The following is a 16850-nucleotide window of genomic DNA, read 5'->3' as shown; positions in this document are numbered from 1 at the left end:
GACAAAATTGAAAGAAAGCTTATTTCAGGTTGAGAAAGACTAGGCCTTGTTTGTAGATAAAACAGTAGTCAATAGGGAGGGAGGGGGAGAGAGAGAGAGAGACAGAGATGTAAGAGAGAATGAAAATGACTTTAGAGACGTTGCAGGGGAGCGGGGGTGGGAGGTGAGGAACTGATATGAGCAGCTAAGAAGGAAGGCTCAGCCCTGGAGAAAATGTGTCTTCTTCTGATAGGGGCAGACAGAGGATGATGAACATTTCCTTCTTGGTAATTCTGCCCAACACCCTATTACCTACATGCTACAGAAGTCAGCCCGTTTCACTCTGAAGGCTGCAAATCTCAGCATTCTCCTTTGCTCCTTGTGCCAGGGGAGCAAAGGGAAGGAAGAGACACATGTACAATCATAGTGCGCTTTTCATCACCAGCACTTCCCTATACAAGAGCACAATACACTCTGTGTCCCACAGATCACAAGGGTTGGAGATACTCTCCACCAAACTTAAGATAGATGGGGAACATCGACAGTATCCCCTGGATGCTCTATGGAGTAAACTGCCACACAATATTCTAAGGATGTCCCCAGTACGTCAACCTAAAAATGTGTGCCTCAGAATAGATGGTCTACAGACATCTACACTCAGCAAGTAGAAAGTTAGCGTCAAGGAAAAGAGTAAATGTAATTGGAGATCACTGGGCAGTCAGACTGGAAAGGCAAGGTGTAATGAGAGGAAAGGAAGCAGGAAGGAAGAGCAACGTAAATGTCCTTTCTGCTAGCCTGTAAGAAATCTCCATCAGCAAACTGGAGAAATCTTTATGATCCTGGGTAATTGACCCAAGAGATTGTTAGAGCAACATCCAACTGTCCAGCTATAAAAGTTCACGAACATTCCTTTAGTTGCACTTAGAAACAGGTGCTCAATTTTCATTTAAAAAAAATTTAATTGGAGCACCTGAGGGTCTCAGTCAGTTAAGCGTCTGACTCTTGATTTCAGCTCAGGTCATGATCCCAGGGTCGTGGGATCGAGACTCATGTCGGATGCCAGCTGAGCATGGAACCTGCTTAGACTTCTCCCTCTCCCTCTCTCTCTACCCATCCCCTGCTCACATGCTCTCTCTCTCTCCCTGTCTCTCTCAAAAATAATAAAATAAAATAAAATATAAAATAAAGTAATTTTTTACATAAATAGAGGCATATAACACACACCATCCTGCACCTTTTCTTCACTTATTAATAACTTGGACATCCTTATATATTTGTACACACACAGTTGCCTTCATTCTTTTGGGGCCTGACCAGTATTCCTTTGCATGGAAGTCTCATAATTTATTTGGCTAAAATACATACTGCATAGCTTTCATGTGCATGTATATCTATCTGTCAGATAAAAATATACTAATAAAATTTCTTTTAAAAAATGTTTTAAATATTTATTTATTTATTGGAAGAGCACAAGTAGGAGAGAGACAGAGAGAGGGGGACAAAGATCTGAAGTGGGTTCTGAGCTGACAGGCTGACAGCAGTGAGCCTGATATGGGGCTTGAACTCACGAACCATGAGATCATGACTGGACCCAAAGGCGGATACTTAAACTGACTGAGCCACCCAGGTGCCCTACTAGTAAAAACTTCTAAGTGAATCCCAATATTGCCATGTTGCCCTCCATAGAGGTTGTGTCGATTTATAAACAAAAGGTAGGAGTTACTACTAACTCTTAAACATTAGAGAATACACTGAGTATAACGCATTTTAATTGCCTTATGGAACTACAATATTTTTTATTATTAATACTCAACTTCCTTCTAAAAAAATATTTGAAGTGACCAAATCGCTTTAATTTAAAAATAACTTTAAAATAAAATAAAACAGTGCTCACTTCGGCAGCACACATACTAAAATTGGAACAATACAGAGAAAATTAACTCGGCCCCTGTGCAAGGATGACATGCAAATTTGTGAAGCTTCCATATTTTTTCAGCAATCAGAAAGAATGAAATCTTGCCATTTGCAACTACGTGGATGGAACTAGAGGGTATCATGCTAAGTGAAATTAATCAGTCAGAGGAAGACAAGTATCATGACTTCACTCATAGAAGGACTTTAAGATACAAAACAGATGAACATAAGGGAAGAGAAGCAAAAATAATATAAAAACAGGAAGGGGGACAAAAACATAAGAGACTCTTAAATATGGAGGACACAGGGCTGCTGGAGGGGGTGTGGGAGGGGGATGGGCTAAATGGGTGAGGGGCTTTAAGGAATCTATTCCTGAAACCATTGTTGTGCCATATGCTAACCTGGATGTAAATTTTTAAAAAATAATAAAATTTAAAAAAAATAAATAATAAAATAAAATAAAACACCAAAAACTATACTTGTCTGAGGACCAAGAATCTCCTTAAGCGTCCAAAATGGCTTTAGTGTTCAGAAATGAAGTGTCTTCAGCAGAACTTTGCCAACATGTGAACATTAAATAGCAGCAAGACAACTGAAGATAAGAAGACTTCAACCAAAGAATCTCAGAGAAAAGAATACTGGTTTTCTTTTTTTTTTTTCCTATAGCTANCCACATCCTCGCCAGCAACTAGAGTTCTCTGATTTGCTCATTTTAGCCACTCTGACTGGCGTGAAGAATACCGGTTTTCTGACCATTATCTATGAAAGTCATGGGTTAAAGTAGAGAAAGAACAGAAGGAAGAAGTACAATACAGGGGTGGCCCATTGGCGGTCCATTCATTGTATGCAACTCAACCAACAGGGTATATTAAACCCACCCCATTTATCTCACCAAGTTTAAAAGGTAACAAAAGAACACCTTACTCAAATTAATCTGTCTAAATCTGTACCCCTCGTTTCCCCCACCCCAACCTATCCCCCACCTGTATTCCCAAAGAGCTTACCAGTATATCCAGGTGTCCAAGTTAGAAACCAGAGCACCACTGTTAATTCTTCCCCATCCTTACTTCCCAGTCAGTCAACCACCAAGACCTATAGATTCTATTTCTTAAGCATCTCTTGCATCGCCCACGTCTCTCCGTCTATATTGCCACTATCCCGAAGGCACCACAAATGGTTACCTAGATTGCCTCCCATCTGGTTTTTCTGCCTCCAGATTTCCCTTCTCTGATCCATTCTCTGCAATAAAGCCCATAATCTGAAAGTCAACAATTAAATATGTCATTCTCACCTAAAATCTTTGTGTTTCCTCTGATGTCATCAGGGTATTTAGAAGTCCATCACCAGATGTACAGCCCACTGCCTACTACATCTGAGATGCTCCCTCTCTCATCTCATCTCTTGCCTCTCTCTACTTCAATTTCTATATTCTAAATACTCTAAACAACTTTGTATTCTCTGAATTCACCTCCTGTTCCCTCCATCCCATTCTCTTCCTAGGATAGTCTCTACTCCCCTCCTTTCTCCACCAAGATAGACTCATTAAAACCTTCTTAGAAACTCTTTTTCTGACTCTCTGAATCAAGAGCTACTCCCATGTGCCTCTGATCCTTCTGTGCTTACCCCCAGGCACTGTATAATCATGACCTATTAGACTGACTATACTCTCAGCCCTGAAACATAGGGAACTGTCTTGTTCATTGTAGTATCCCCAGTGTCTAGCAGAGTTCTGGGTACACATTTGAGCATTTTACCAGAGTTCCTTAAGTATATCCTGGAAACCAAAGGTAGTATATGGGAGGAAAAGAAAATATTTTGTGGCTATATAAACACATGCAAATAGTCTGACTCTCCAGAAAAGACAAATCCATTGTTAGCCACTGTTCCCCTAAATACATTTGACCAAGGGTCATCTCAGGGAATTGGACACCATTTGCACAGGTTGAAATTTTGGGAAATTCTTTTCCAAGAGATTTTCACCACCTCTCAAGTAAGAATGTTCATCTTAGATTTTCAACTTATTTTTTAAAAAACATCTTTGAGATGGTTAATTTAATTTAAAAGATACAAATCTTTAAGATTTTTATCCTAATTGAAGCTAAAAGATTTCAGGTAGGATACAAATCAGTTTTGATTTTTTGGGAGTTCTTTTTTTTTTTTTTCAGACCAAGAGTTCACATCCAGAATAACCAATTCCACTAAAATTCCAGAAGGAAAAAAATCTCTCAATAAAATGAGAATCCAGGAAGCTGAGAATCACAAGTTGGTTAGTGGGATACCAAGAATCCTGTAACAGAGGCTGCAAATGGGAAATCTCACCTGCTAGAATAGAGTTTCCCAGCTTCTGTTTCTGGCCATTACACTTGATTTTCAAAGTTCCAATGTTGTTTAGAAACTGGCTGTTCTTGCAGTGCAATTCAGGAAGGAAAGGGAAACATAACTGCCACACAATGCCTTTCTCTAAATCATTAAGGAGCCAAACTATAGGGCAGCCTTCCATTTATACGAAGTTTTAGTTCTCTATTTAATTTCTTCTGCTGTGAAGATGAGAAGAAATACATTATACCCATAAGGAAAAGACCCTGAAATGACCCAAAAAGGCAATTATGAAAGAGGGATTAAACAAAAGAAAGGCAGCTTTTCTCTTTTAAAAAAAAAAATTATGTTTTACTTTGAGAGAGAGAGAGAGAGAGAAAGACAGCATGAGCAGGGGAGGGTCAGAGAAAGAGAGAGACACCAAATCTGAAGACAGGCTCCAGGCTCTGAGCTAGCTGCCAGCACAGAGCCCGACACGGGGCTTGAACCCACAAACTGTGAGATCATGACCTGAGCTATAGCCAGACGCTCAACCGACTGAGCCACCCAGGCGCCCCAGGTTTTCTCTTTTAAGAATGTGTCACTCAAATGCTAACAGTATTTATATCATAGAATGGATTTTATTCGATAAAGAGGAACATTCTACCTTAGCCATGTCATGTCTCAAACTGACCAAGACTCTCTCCTTGACCAAACTTGATTCAGGCTCTTTCTGACTTGAGTCCTTTTTCTGACCAAGGCTCTGTTCTTGACCCCCCAATTCATTTTACCAAGAACCTGCTTAGACCATGGAAATCATGGCCTGCCTTCAGTAAGAATTCTGAGCTGAGGTGGTCTAGCAAGAATCCTTCTGGCTTTGATCTTCTCTCTGGTAACTTTCCCTCTCCTGACCTGACCTCCACCTTACTTCTTTGCTATAAATATATAAACACACACATACACACACACACACACACACACACACACACACACACACACACACACACTATAAATCTCCACTTGTACTCAGAGTTGAGCTCCATTTCTCTGCCCTACTGCAAAATTTCCATTGAATCGTCTTTCTTCTTGTCTTTAACAAGTGTTATGAAAAAATTTTCTTTAACAAAACCCAAGCCACACACACACACACACACACACACACACACACACGGCTGTCCGTAAGTCAGAGAACAAAACTCTTAAAACACTGGAATCCCAGTAACTCTTGAGACTCTCTGGTAGACTGGACCTTATAGGGCTTTTACCTTCAACTAAATTGGAAGATAGACTCTGACATCAAGAGGACTCCATAGAGTAGGGACATCTAGAGGGCTCAGTCAGTTAAGTGTCCCATTTTGGCTCAGGTCATGATCTCATGGTTTGTGAGTTCGGGCCTTGCATTGGGCTCTATGCTGACAGCTCAGAGCCTGGTGCCTGCGTCCGATTCTGTGTCTCCCTCTTCTTTCTGCCCCTCCCCTGCTCACACTCTGTCTGTCTCCCTGTTTCTCAAAATTAAAAATAAAGAAACAATTTTAAAAATCCTCATTTAAAGAAGACTCCCTAGAGGGCTCTCTCACAGTAAAAGGCTCCCAGGCTTTACCTATCATCTTGCTCTTCACACTCCCCATTTGCTGAACCCAAATACCAGACAGTAAGGAACAATTTCTGTCTGAAAGGTCTCCACTCAAAGAGCTGCGTCTCAAGAATGTGGTTTCCCTCTTAAGTGGTTTGAAGCTCAAGGGACCAAAATAGGAACCTAAGTGGTTTGCCTCTTCATTCTATTCAAGAGCAAAGATCTGATCTGGAAAGTCTTACGCCCATCCACCGTTCCCTCCTACTTTGCTGACTAAAGACTCTAACAACTTTTAGAAAGTTTAAATCTCGGGACACCTGAGTGGCTTAGTCAGTTAGGTCATGATCTCAGGTCATGATCTCACAGTGAGTTCCATGGGGCTCTGTGCTGACAGCGAAGAGCCTGGAGCCTGACTCTGTGTCTCCCTCTGTCTCTGCCCCTCCCCTGCTTGGAATCTCTCAAATTTGGGGTAATAAACATTACCCCAAAAAAAATTTTTTTAAAGAAAGTCTAAATCTAAAGACTTCAGACCCTCTTCTCTGTTTTAATTCAACAATATATACTTGCTTGAATTTCCCATCACGGAGCTAAACTGCCTGCCTGGATTCCTGAGTGCCTCTAGGCCAGGTAAGGACAAAGATTAAGAGGAGGGAGGGGTGAGGTAAGGGAGGTGTGGTTTGTTTTGTTTTTTAAAGTCACTTTATAGCAGACACTGAGACTGGGGACAATGTTTGGAGAGGAGTAACTGATCCAGGCCAAGGATCTATACAGTACCCTATGGACGTAAAATTCTTCTGGGAGTAAAATTCTCTTTCCTAAGATTTAATTTATGAAAATCTCTTGGTTCTTTAAAAGGTCAGTGGAGGATCTCCATTTTCCCCAGAAAGAAGGAAGATATTTCCATATTCAAAGACCAACCTGCTCTACTATAAGATAACAGGCCTGGTTCCTTTTGTAAGAAAATATTTAAAAAGCAGGTATCTTAGTCAATTTGGGCTACCATAAACAGAATACCATACACTGGGTGGTTTATACAACAAATGTTTATTTCTCACAGTTCTAGAGAATGGAAGCCCAAGATCAGGGTGCCCACATGGCTGAGTTCCGGTGAGAGCCATCTTCCTGGTTGACAGTGGCCACCTTCTCACTATCTCCATACATGGCAGACAGAGATCATTTCTTTTATGTGTCTTCTTATAAGGGTACCTATCCCAGTCATAAGGGCTCCACCCTAAAGATCGAATTACCTCCCTAAGGCTCCACCTTCAAATATCACAGAGGAAGAGATTGGGACTTGGACATACAACTCTGGGGAGGTACAGACACTCAGTCCACAGCATCAGAGTAAGAATTTAGTCAGCACTTTCTGTGTGCCCACCTGCACAATACAAAGCTGTTTGTTAACTGCCCAAGAAGATGTCGAAGGTAGGGCGGCTGTTATCTCCATTTTAAATGAAAACACTGAGTCAGAGACCTTGAATGATTGCCCCAAAACACAATGGCTCATAAAAGTGACACTAGGATTCAAACACGGGCAGTCACACTCTAGTTCATGCCCTTAACAACTCCATCCACTTCACTATCACTTACCTACAGAGTTCGTACCTACAGCAACTCCTGAAGCTGGATTCCATTTTATGGTTTACAAATCACTTCCTTGAACATCTCATCCTCACATGATTCCTGCGAGGTCCCGAGTAGATAATGAGTAAGGACAAGCATATGAAATGCCCAGAAAAATCCCTGCTTTATAGCATGTTTTCTGTGGGAACCCTTGGACCTGTAGAGAAGTATCAAGGTCATGAACCCCTAGAAACTGTGCACAGCAGTCCATCTTTGTCCATGGTTTTAGTTACCTGCAGTCAACCACTGTCTAGCAAATCATCATAAGATCAATAGGAGCCCAACGCTATGTCATGGTGCCTGTATCATTCATTTCCCTTCATCTCAAATATCATCACAAGAAGGGTGAATCTAGTACAATGAGATATTTTGAGAGAGACTACATTCATGTAACTTTTATTACAGTATATTACTGTAAGTGTTTATTATTAGCTATTGATAGTCATCTCTTACTATGCCTAACTTATAAGTTAAACTTTATCATAGGTATGTACCTCTAGGAAAAAAACACTATGTAGAGGATTTGATAGTATGCAGTTTCAGGTGTTCATTGGGGGTCTTGGAACATATCTCCTGCAGATAAGGGAGATCTGTACCCCCTTGGTGTGGATGTGAATATGTGCATTTCCTAGGAGAAAAATCTCAAGAGTTGAATCAAAAATAAGTGCCAGACAGTTCTCCAAGGAAGATAGACAAATGGCCAATAAACACATGAAGAGTCCAAGCATCATTAGTCATTAGGGAAACGCAAATCCAAACCACAATGAGATACCTCTTCACGCCCACTAGGATGACTATAATTAAGAAGACATACAAAGTGCTGGCGAGGATGGGAAGGAATTGAAACTATCATACACACTCATCGTGAGAATGTAAAATGTCATGATCTCTTTGGAAAACAGTCTGGCAGCTCCTCAAAAGGCTAAATGTGGAATTACCAAGTCCACTTCTAGGTGCCTACCCAAGAGAAATGAAAATATATGTCCATACAAAAACCTGTATACAAATGTCCACAGCCACATTATTCACAATAGCCAAAAATCAAAAACAACCCAAATGTCCATCAACTGATGAATGGACAAACGTACTATATCCTACAATGGAACGGTACTCAGTGACACACACACACAAAAAAAGGTACTGATACATGCTACATGGATGACTTTTGAAAACCTTATAATAAATGAAAGAAACCAGATAAAAAGGGATACATACTGTATGAGACCCTTTTTACAAAATGCCCAGAATAGGCAGATCTATAGTGGCAGAAAGTAGGTCAGTAGTTGTCTAGGGCTGGTGGGGACAGAGGGACTGAGGGTTAATAGCTAAGGGGTGTCAAGTTTCTTTTAGGGATGATAAATATGTTCTAAAATTGACTGTGGTGATTAGATGTATAATTCTGTGACTATACTAAAAGCCATTACACAGAAACAGACACATAGACCAATGGAATAGAGACCATTGGTCAGAATTGGACCCACAAATGTATGGCCAACTAATCTTTGACAAAGCAGGAAAGAGTATCTAATGGAAAAAAGACAGCCTCTTTAACAGACGGTGCTGGGAGAACTGGACAGCAACATGCAGAAGAATGAAACTAGATCATTTTCTCACACCATACATAAAAATAAACTCAAAATGGATAAAGGACCTGAACGTGAGACAGGAAACCATCAAAACCCTAGGGAAGAAAGCAGGAAACAACCTCCTTGACCCAAACCACAGCAATTTCTTACTTGACACAACCCCAAAGACAAGGGAATCAAGAGCAAAAATGAACTATTGGGACCTAATCAAGATAAAAAGCTTCTGCATAGCAAAGGAAACAATCCATAAAACTAATAGGCAACCGAACGGAATAGGAAAAGATAGTTGCAAATGACATACCAGATAAAGAGCTATAATCCAAAATCTCTAAGGAACTCACCAAACTCCACACCCGAAAAACAAATAATCCCGTGATGAAATGGGCAGAAGACATGAACAGACACTTCTCCAAAGAGGACAACCAGATGGCCAAGAGACACATGAAAATGATGCTCAGCATCCCTCCTCATCAGGGAAATACAAATCAAAACCACACTGAGATACCACCTCATGCTGGTCAGAGTGGCGAAAATGAGCACATCAGGAGACTCTAGATGCTGGCGAGGATGTGGAGAAACGGGCACCCTCCTCCACTCTTGGTGGAAAAATAAACTGGTGCAGCCCCTCTGGAAAACAGTGTGGAGGTTCCTCAGGAAACTAACAATAGAACTCCCCTATGACCCAGCAATAGCACTGCTAGGAATTTACCCAAGGGATATAGGAGTGCTGATGCATAGGGGCACATGTACGCCAATGTTCACAGCAGCACTCTCAACAATAGCCAAAGCATGGAAAGAGCCTAAGTGTCCATCAACGGACGAATGGATCAAGAAGATGTGGTTTATCTATACAATGGAATACTACATGGCAATGAGAAAGAATGAAATCTGGCCATGCGTAGCAACATGGATGGACCTTGAGGGTGTTATGCTGAGTGAAATAAGTCAGGCAGAGAAGGACAGATAACATATGTTTTCATGTATAGGTGGATTAGGAGGAACTTAACAGAGGACCATGGGGGAGAAGGGGAAAAATAGTTGGGGAGAGGGAGGGAAGCAAACCATGAGAGACTCTTGAATGCTGAGAGCAATCTGAGGGCTGGTTGGGGTGACAGACAGGGGAAGGGGGGTGATGGGCATGGAGGAGGCCACTTGTTGGGATGAGCACTGGGTGTTATATGGAAACCAACTTGACAATAAACTATTAGAAAAAAAAAAACACAGAAAAAAATAAAAATAAAAAAATAATAAAAGCTGTTAAACTATAGGCTTTAAGTAGGTGAATTAGGGGTGCCTGCCTGGCTCAGTTGGTAGAGCATGCAACTCTGGATCTCAGGGTCATGAGTTAGAACCCCAAATTGGGCATAGAGACTACTTTAAATAAATAAATAAAGTAATATGTGGATTATATCTCAAAAATTTCTAAGTGGACAGCAGCACAGGCAGGAAGACTGACCCATCAGAGAAAAGTACAGTAGTTCCTCTGTATCCATGAAGGATACTGGGCACATGAAAGACTGGATAGTGTTGAACACCAGGTAGGCTCCATTTTTTTCTTACACACACATACCTATGATAAAGTTTAATGGAAAAATTAGGTACAATACTAATAATAAACAATTACAGTAAAGTCATGTAAATGGGATCTCTTTCTGCCTCAGAATACCTTACTGTATTGTAGTCATCCTTATGACGATGATGTGAGATGATAAAGTGCCTGTGTGAAGGGATGAAGCGAGGTGGGTGATGTAGGCAGGTGACGTGGTGTGAAACTATGTGACCTTGTGATGCACTGTTGAAGGAGGACTGTTTACTTCCAGACTGTGGGTGAATGAAACTACAGAAAACAGAACCACAGATTAAGAAGGGACTACTGTGTTTATAAAAGTAACAGCCCACGAGCAGAAGGCAAACCACAAATGTGGTTTCTTCAACCAATAAAGTTTCTTCAAAAATCTTCGGAAGCAACTACCAAAATGTAAAACTCAAGAGGGTTTACATTCCAGAAAGAATCTGGGGTGCCTAGTGGCTCGGTCAGTTGGACGTCCAACTCTTGATTTCTGCTGGGGTCATGATCTCACCATCAGGATCTCTCACATGTGGGATTAACTCCAAGTCAGGCTCTGCACTGACAGCATGGAGACTGCTTCGGATTCTCTCTCTCCTCTCTCTCTCTGCCCCTTTCCCACTCATGAGCATGTGCACTCTCTTTCTTCAAAATAAACATGAAAAAAAAATCTGTACATCTGCATTTCTTATATAACAAGGGGAGAGGGGCAAAGCAGAATCTGGCAATGCTAGGCTTGTATTTCAACTTGGCAACAGTAGGTTGGGACCAACGATGGGAAGACATTTTTAGTCAGGGGTCAGTAAACCTGAGTCCTCGGCAGGCCTTGTTTTGAGTTTGAGTTTTTGAACTCCTGATCTCTTGCTTTCATCACATTCATAGCTCTTAGAAGGAGGTGGCCAGTCAACGGTGGCTATTTGCTCTATAGGTAAGGAAACTGAGGTAAGCTTGCCTAAGGCAGAAGGGCATACAGCCAGCACTAAAACGACCTTTTCCAACTAGTCCTTTTATTACTCTTCTCACCTTCCTGCTGATACTTCTAGAGGTTTAATTACCGCATTCTGTTCCTTTTTTGATTACAGCTGAGGAAAATCAGTGATCAAGAACATGCCACACATTCCAAAATGGCATTATCAGGTTCTGTGATCTAATCACAAGGAACGTTTTGCCCGGCCCTAAGTGTCTTTAGTTGGTGTGGGCAACATGAGGGGGCCCTCCTGGCCTATATCCGAACACACTCCAATACCAGGGAAGATAAAAAGAATGTTAATCTTGCACACATGGCAGATATAAAATCCCAAGAAAGTGTATTTTCTCCAAGGACACTGCACACACCTAGTATGGAAAACCCAAGATTCTGACAGAAGGACCCGAGACCAGGTGGTCTGCTCACATCAAAGATGACCGCTGTAAGAAGCCTTGAATCTGCACTCTGCAAGGTGAGGAGAGAACTTTGGTTGCCCCTAGTCATTCATCCCACTGGGCTTTGAGTTTGCCTGGAAGAAATGTCTGTATGATGGCCGTACGCAGTTTAGAGAAAGGGACACTGCAGGACGACCAAATCCGCAAGGCTGATCTCTCCAGTCAATATAGCACAACTGAGGTTCTGGAATACCTGACCTTTATCCAATACTAGTGTTTCAAGACCCAGAGCCAGCACATAGCACAGGATCGCTCCACAGAGGGCTGCAAAGCAAACGCCAGCAGGCAAAATGCAGGGAAAGCACCTGCCTGTGCTACCAAGTAAACTTCATTTCCAATCGAAATGGATCAGGAGGCTCTCAAGAGGCACTTGCCTTCAAACTCAGAAAAAGAACACAACAAAACTACCACTTGTCACTCCTCCCTATTGAGTAACTGGTCCCGGCACTCTGAAATAGTCTCAGAGTTTATCTGCACTATAAATAACTGACAACCTCTCCCCCAGAGATACAGAACCACCATGGAAACAAAGGGAAAGCAGCATTAGGCCACCCAAACAAGGAGACCTGCCAAGCGTTTTGGTGCTAAGTCCATCAAAAGAAAGTCCCCATGGCAACCCACTGCTCTCCCCTCCGCACACCCTGGAAAGCCACGGACATCAGGCAGCTGCTGAACTCAGCTGCAACTAGGTTCAGTTCCCCCCAATCAAATGATAGGATGAACCCCATTACAGGGTTTATGTGAAAATCTCATTGGTGTTTCTTGTTCAGTTGTGGTAAAGTACACATAATGTGGAATTTGCCATCTTAACTATTTTTAAGTGTGCGGTTTAGTGTTACTAAGTATAGTCACATATTTGTGCAACCAATCTCCAGAACTTTTCATCCTGCATAACTGAGACTTTACACCCATTATATAACTCATGTCCCTCTTCCCCCAGCCTCTGACAACCTTCAGTCTACTTTTCCCTTCTCTGAATTGGACTAGTCTATATACATCATATAAGTGGAATCATGCAGTATTTGTCTTTTGATGGCTGCCTACTTTTATTAGCGTAACATCCTCAACGTTTACCCGCGCTATAGCAGGTGTCAGAATTTCTTTCCTTTTTAAGGCTAGATACTCCGCATTTTGTTTATCCATTCAGAAAGTCTATTTCTTTTTTTATATTAATTTACTTTTGAGAGAGAGAAAGAGAGACAGAGTGTGAATGAGGGAGGGGCAGAGAGAGAGGGAGACACAGAATCCGAAGCAGGCTCCAGGCTCTGAGCTGTCAGCACAGGGCCCAACACCCGACTGTAACTCATGAACTGTGAGATCATGAACTGACTGAAGTCGGGCACTTAACCGACTGAGCCACTGAGGTGCCCCCAGAAAATCTATTTCTATATCTCAGGAGTATGATGATGCTGGTCTGGTGACACACAAGTTATGAAGTTCAATTTATTATTATTTTTAAATATAAATTATTGTCAAATTGGCTAACATACAGGGTGTACAGTGTGCTCTTGGTTTTGGGGGTAGATTCCTGTGGTTCATCACTTACCTACAATACCCAGTGCTCATCACAACAAGTGCCCTCCTCAATACCCATCACCCATTTCCCCCTCTCTCCCACCCCCACCATGATCCCTCAGTTTGTTCTCTGTACTTATGAAGTTCAATTGATAATGATCATGATTTCATACTGCAAAAGAGAGACAGGCAGAGACAGACAGAGCCCTGATGGCGCCATGGGTGTATTCCAGAAGAGAAACAAGCTAATCCACACTCCAGGGCAGCTGAATTCCACCATCAAGGAACATCACACCACTCCTTACTCCAGCTCAAAAATAAGTTTTGTTAACTGTATATTCTCAGTTCCTGGTAGCATGTGGTTGGCACTCATAAATTTATAAATATCTGTTGACTGAATGAATCCAGAAAAATGCCCCAAATCCAACAGCTGGAATGCCTCTGGATTGGAGAGAGATGAGGTTGAGGGATAGAAAAAGAAGCTTCCATTTGAATTTCTTTTCTTTTTTAACGTTTATTTTTGAGAGAGGGAGAGACAGAGCGTGAGCAGGGGAGGGGCAGGCAAGGAGGGAGACACAGAATCTGAACAGGCTCCAGGCTTTAAGCTGACAGCACAGAGCCTGCCTGACTCGGGGCTCAAACTCACAGACTGCAAGATCATGACCTGAGCCAAAGTCGGACACTTAGCTGACTGAGCCACCCAGGTGTGCTGTTTGAATTTCTATTTGTAATGTTTGAATCATTTACCAGAAGAAATTATTTTTGCATTGTTCGTGGAATTTTTTTAAGGGCAAAAAAATCTGAAAGGATAATCTGTCATTAAAAATACATCAGTTCAGTTCACCTTATGTGTACCCTTTAAGTGCTCCAACAAAATAGTGGAACAAATCAAGAAGACATGGGATAGAAGAAACAAGATCCAGCACAACAGAGGCAAAGGGAATCCCTGGGATGATGCTGAAGGTAGAGCCCAAGTAACAGCTATGCATCCAACATCATGAGAAACCAGTCTGGACAGGCAAATCAGGTCAAAAAGCTGTACTCCGGATAAAATTGGTTGAAATAGGTGTTAAACACGGGATCATCTTAAGAGATTTAACTAACTGGCAAAAAAAACTTGTCAGTTAAATTCTTGAAAACGCCATAGAAAATTCTGGAAACACACAAAGAAAGACAACTCTGCGGGAAAACAAAAGTCAGAAAAGGGGATGTGATCATATAGTACATAATTCAGCTTTTAATAGTATGTAGGAAGGCAGAATACCGTTGACCAGACTAAATACTGACCTAACTAAAAATTATTGTGGAAGGAACAGGAAGAACACATGTGAATGGTAGCTGCACAAATGCAAAAGAAATTTAAATTCTCATACTCCATCTGGAAAGACAACACATGATGACTACACCCGAAAAATCAAGAAGCAACGTAAGTATTATTTTGGGTATGAATAAGTACCAACAAGCTGAAAAAGATGAACATGAATGCTCTTTCTGAAAAGCAGGGAATGATGGGAGGGTTCTGCTATTTTTAGTAACAAACCTTACAGAATTATTTGACTCTGAACTATGTGTATATACAACTTCAATAAAATTAAGAGATAAAAAAGAAATAAAGCACAACTGAGACCCACATCGGAGTATCTTACCTAATAATGANGGGAGAGGAGGGGGGGGGGGCGCAGCAGAGAGGGAGAGAATCTTAAGAATCTTAAGCAGGCTCTACACCCAGCAGGGAGCCAGATGTGGGTCTTGATCTGACAACCCATGAGATCATGACCTGAGCTGAAATCAACAGTCAACGCTTAACTGACTGAGCCACCCAGGTGCCCGAATTTTTTTTTAATAGGAAATAGTTGCCATGTAGGTTTCTAATGGGACACAAAGAAATAACTGAGTTACAGGTAGGAAGGATGCTTTGAGTTCCAACATTGGATGATTCTACAGAAGTGTAATGAAAGTCCCTCTTAAGAGAGTTTGGACCCTTCAGCCTCTACAGAATTACCCATGATCAAAAATCTAGTGAGAAACAAAAAGAGGCAAGACATATTTCAGGTCCAATGTTTACCAAACCCTTGACAATTCTGGCATAGATGTCCGCCCAAAAGCATGAGCCATGACAGAAAATTGTAAATAGTCAAGATAAGACCACAATGTGTTCCAAATCACCCATGTGCTGTATGGGTCTTTTCCCTCCCCTCCAGGCTACAATCGTTCAAAGTGCTATTCAAACCCTTGTCAATCAAGGCAAGTTTAATACTAGAGTTCTAGTCACTAATTTTGGTCCCCAAAATGAGGCTGNCAATGCCTGGGATGGGGGGGGGGGGGGAGAGTTAGAGGAGGGGGTAAGAAATGGCCAGATTCTTACAGCCAAACTCAGACGTCAGTCTGGTCAGAATAATGCTTTATTGGTTGAGGAAGAATCCAAAACAGATGAAAAATGAACATCAAAATGTGTATACCAGAAGAAAGAAATTGAAGAACTTGGTTCCCACTCTGGCAGTTAGGGGTGACCCACCTTCTCATCTTCTAGGCACAAATGATCAAAATCCTATGTATGGACAGAATACCTATTTTCTTAGTGTTGTAAATCACTGCCCTGAGTTTAAATCTGTTTTCCTCCCTCAACCTCATTTTCCTCACCTGTAAACCAGTGAGGTGGGGTGGGTGGAGGGGTGATGATAAACCTCATCGGGTTATTGCCAAGATGAGGTGATAACAATTACCAAGTTTTGCAACCGGCTTAAGTATGTTAGGCATTACTTTCTAAGTGCATGGCATATGAAGCATCTCATTTAATCCTCAAATTCTAAGTATTATCTCATTTTCCAGATGAGGCAGCAGAAGCATACAGATTAAGTAACTTGCCCGGGATCATAGTTAGTGGTGGAGCTGGTAAACTAATCCAGTTTAGTTTGATCCGGATCCAAAGTCAGTGCTCTTAACAACCAGTCTGTACCGAAACGAATGAAACACGATGCGCTCAATAATGCTATGTATTCACACGCGGTGTGCGCCAGTCCAGACAAAGAAGGTGATAGACAGTTTGAGGTTTGGCTGCCTTAGGAGACCAAGGTCTCCACTCCTCTCCCTAAGTCCCCAAGCGCGCTTCTTTCCCCAACGTCCCCGGCGGCTGCAGGCGCCCTCCCGCTCCAAGCCCCCTAGAACCTTCAGTCCGCTCCTGGCCAGGAGTGGAGAGAGGAGCCAAGTCCCAAGGCTGCGATCCTGGCGGCGCGAGGGAAGGGAAGAGCGGAGGGCGGCGAGGGGGGCCCGGGGTTTACCTTGACCTGCACTCTCATCGCTGCCGGACTCCCGCGCGGGGCGCACTGGGCGCGCGGGGCCGCCCGGGCACTTCTTCCGCGGGCTCCGGGCACCGCGG

General features: G+C 42.1%; 1 protein-coding gene and 1 non-coding gene across 3 annotated transcripts in view; one reads left to right on the top strand and one right to left on the bottom strand.

Annotated features, from left to right (window-relative positions):
* TRPM6 (transient receptor potential cation channel subfamily M member 6) overlaps positions 1–16844 on the bottom strand; it is a 154123-nt gene extending 137279 nt beyond the window's left edge. For both annotated transcript variants that reach the window (XM_077759376.1, XM_077759377.1), the window contains exon 1: positions 16753–16844. In XM_077759376.1, the coding sequence (XP_077615502.1) occupies positions 16753–16770 (18 nt within the window). In that variant the 5' untranslated portion in view covers positions 16771–16844. The remainder of the gene's footprint in view (positions 1–16752) is intronic.
* Positions 1866–1972, top strand: LOC144227739 (U6 spliceosomal RNA). Its single transcript, XR_013334041.1, has one exon. It is a non-coding gene; the product is annotated as a U6 spliceosomal RNA (small nuclear RNA).
* Positions 16845–16850: the final 6 nt, after the last annotated feature.

This window comes from Crocuta crocuta, unplaced genomic scaffold (assembly GCF_008692635.1).
Source record: "Crocuta crocuta isolate KB4526 unplaced genomic scaffold, BGI_CrCroc_1.0 scaffold41, whole genome shotgun sequence".
In the NCBI taxonomy this organism is placed as follows: Eukaryota; Metazoa; Chordata; class Mammalia; order Carnivora; family Hyaenidae; genus Crocuta; species Crocuta crocuta.
This window is presented reverse-complemented; position numbering and strand designations above follow the sequence as displayed.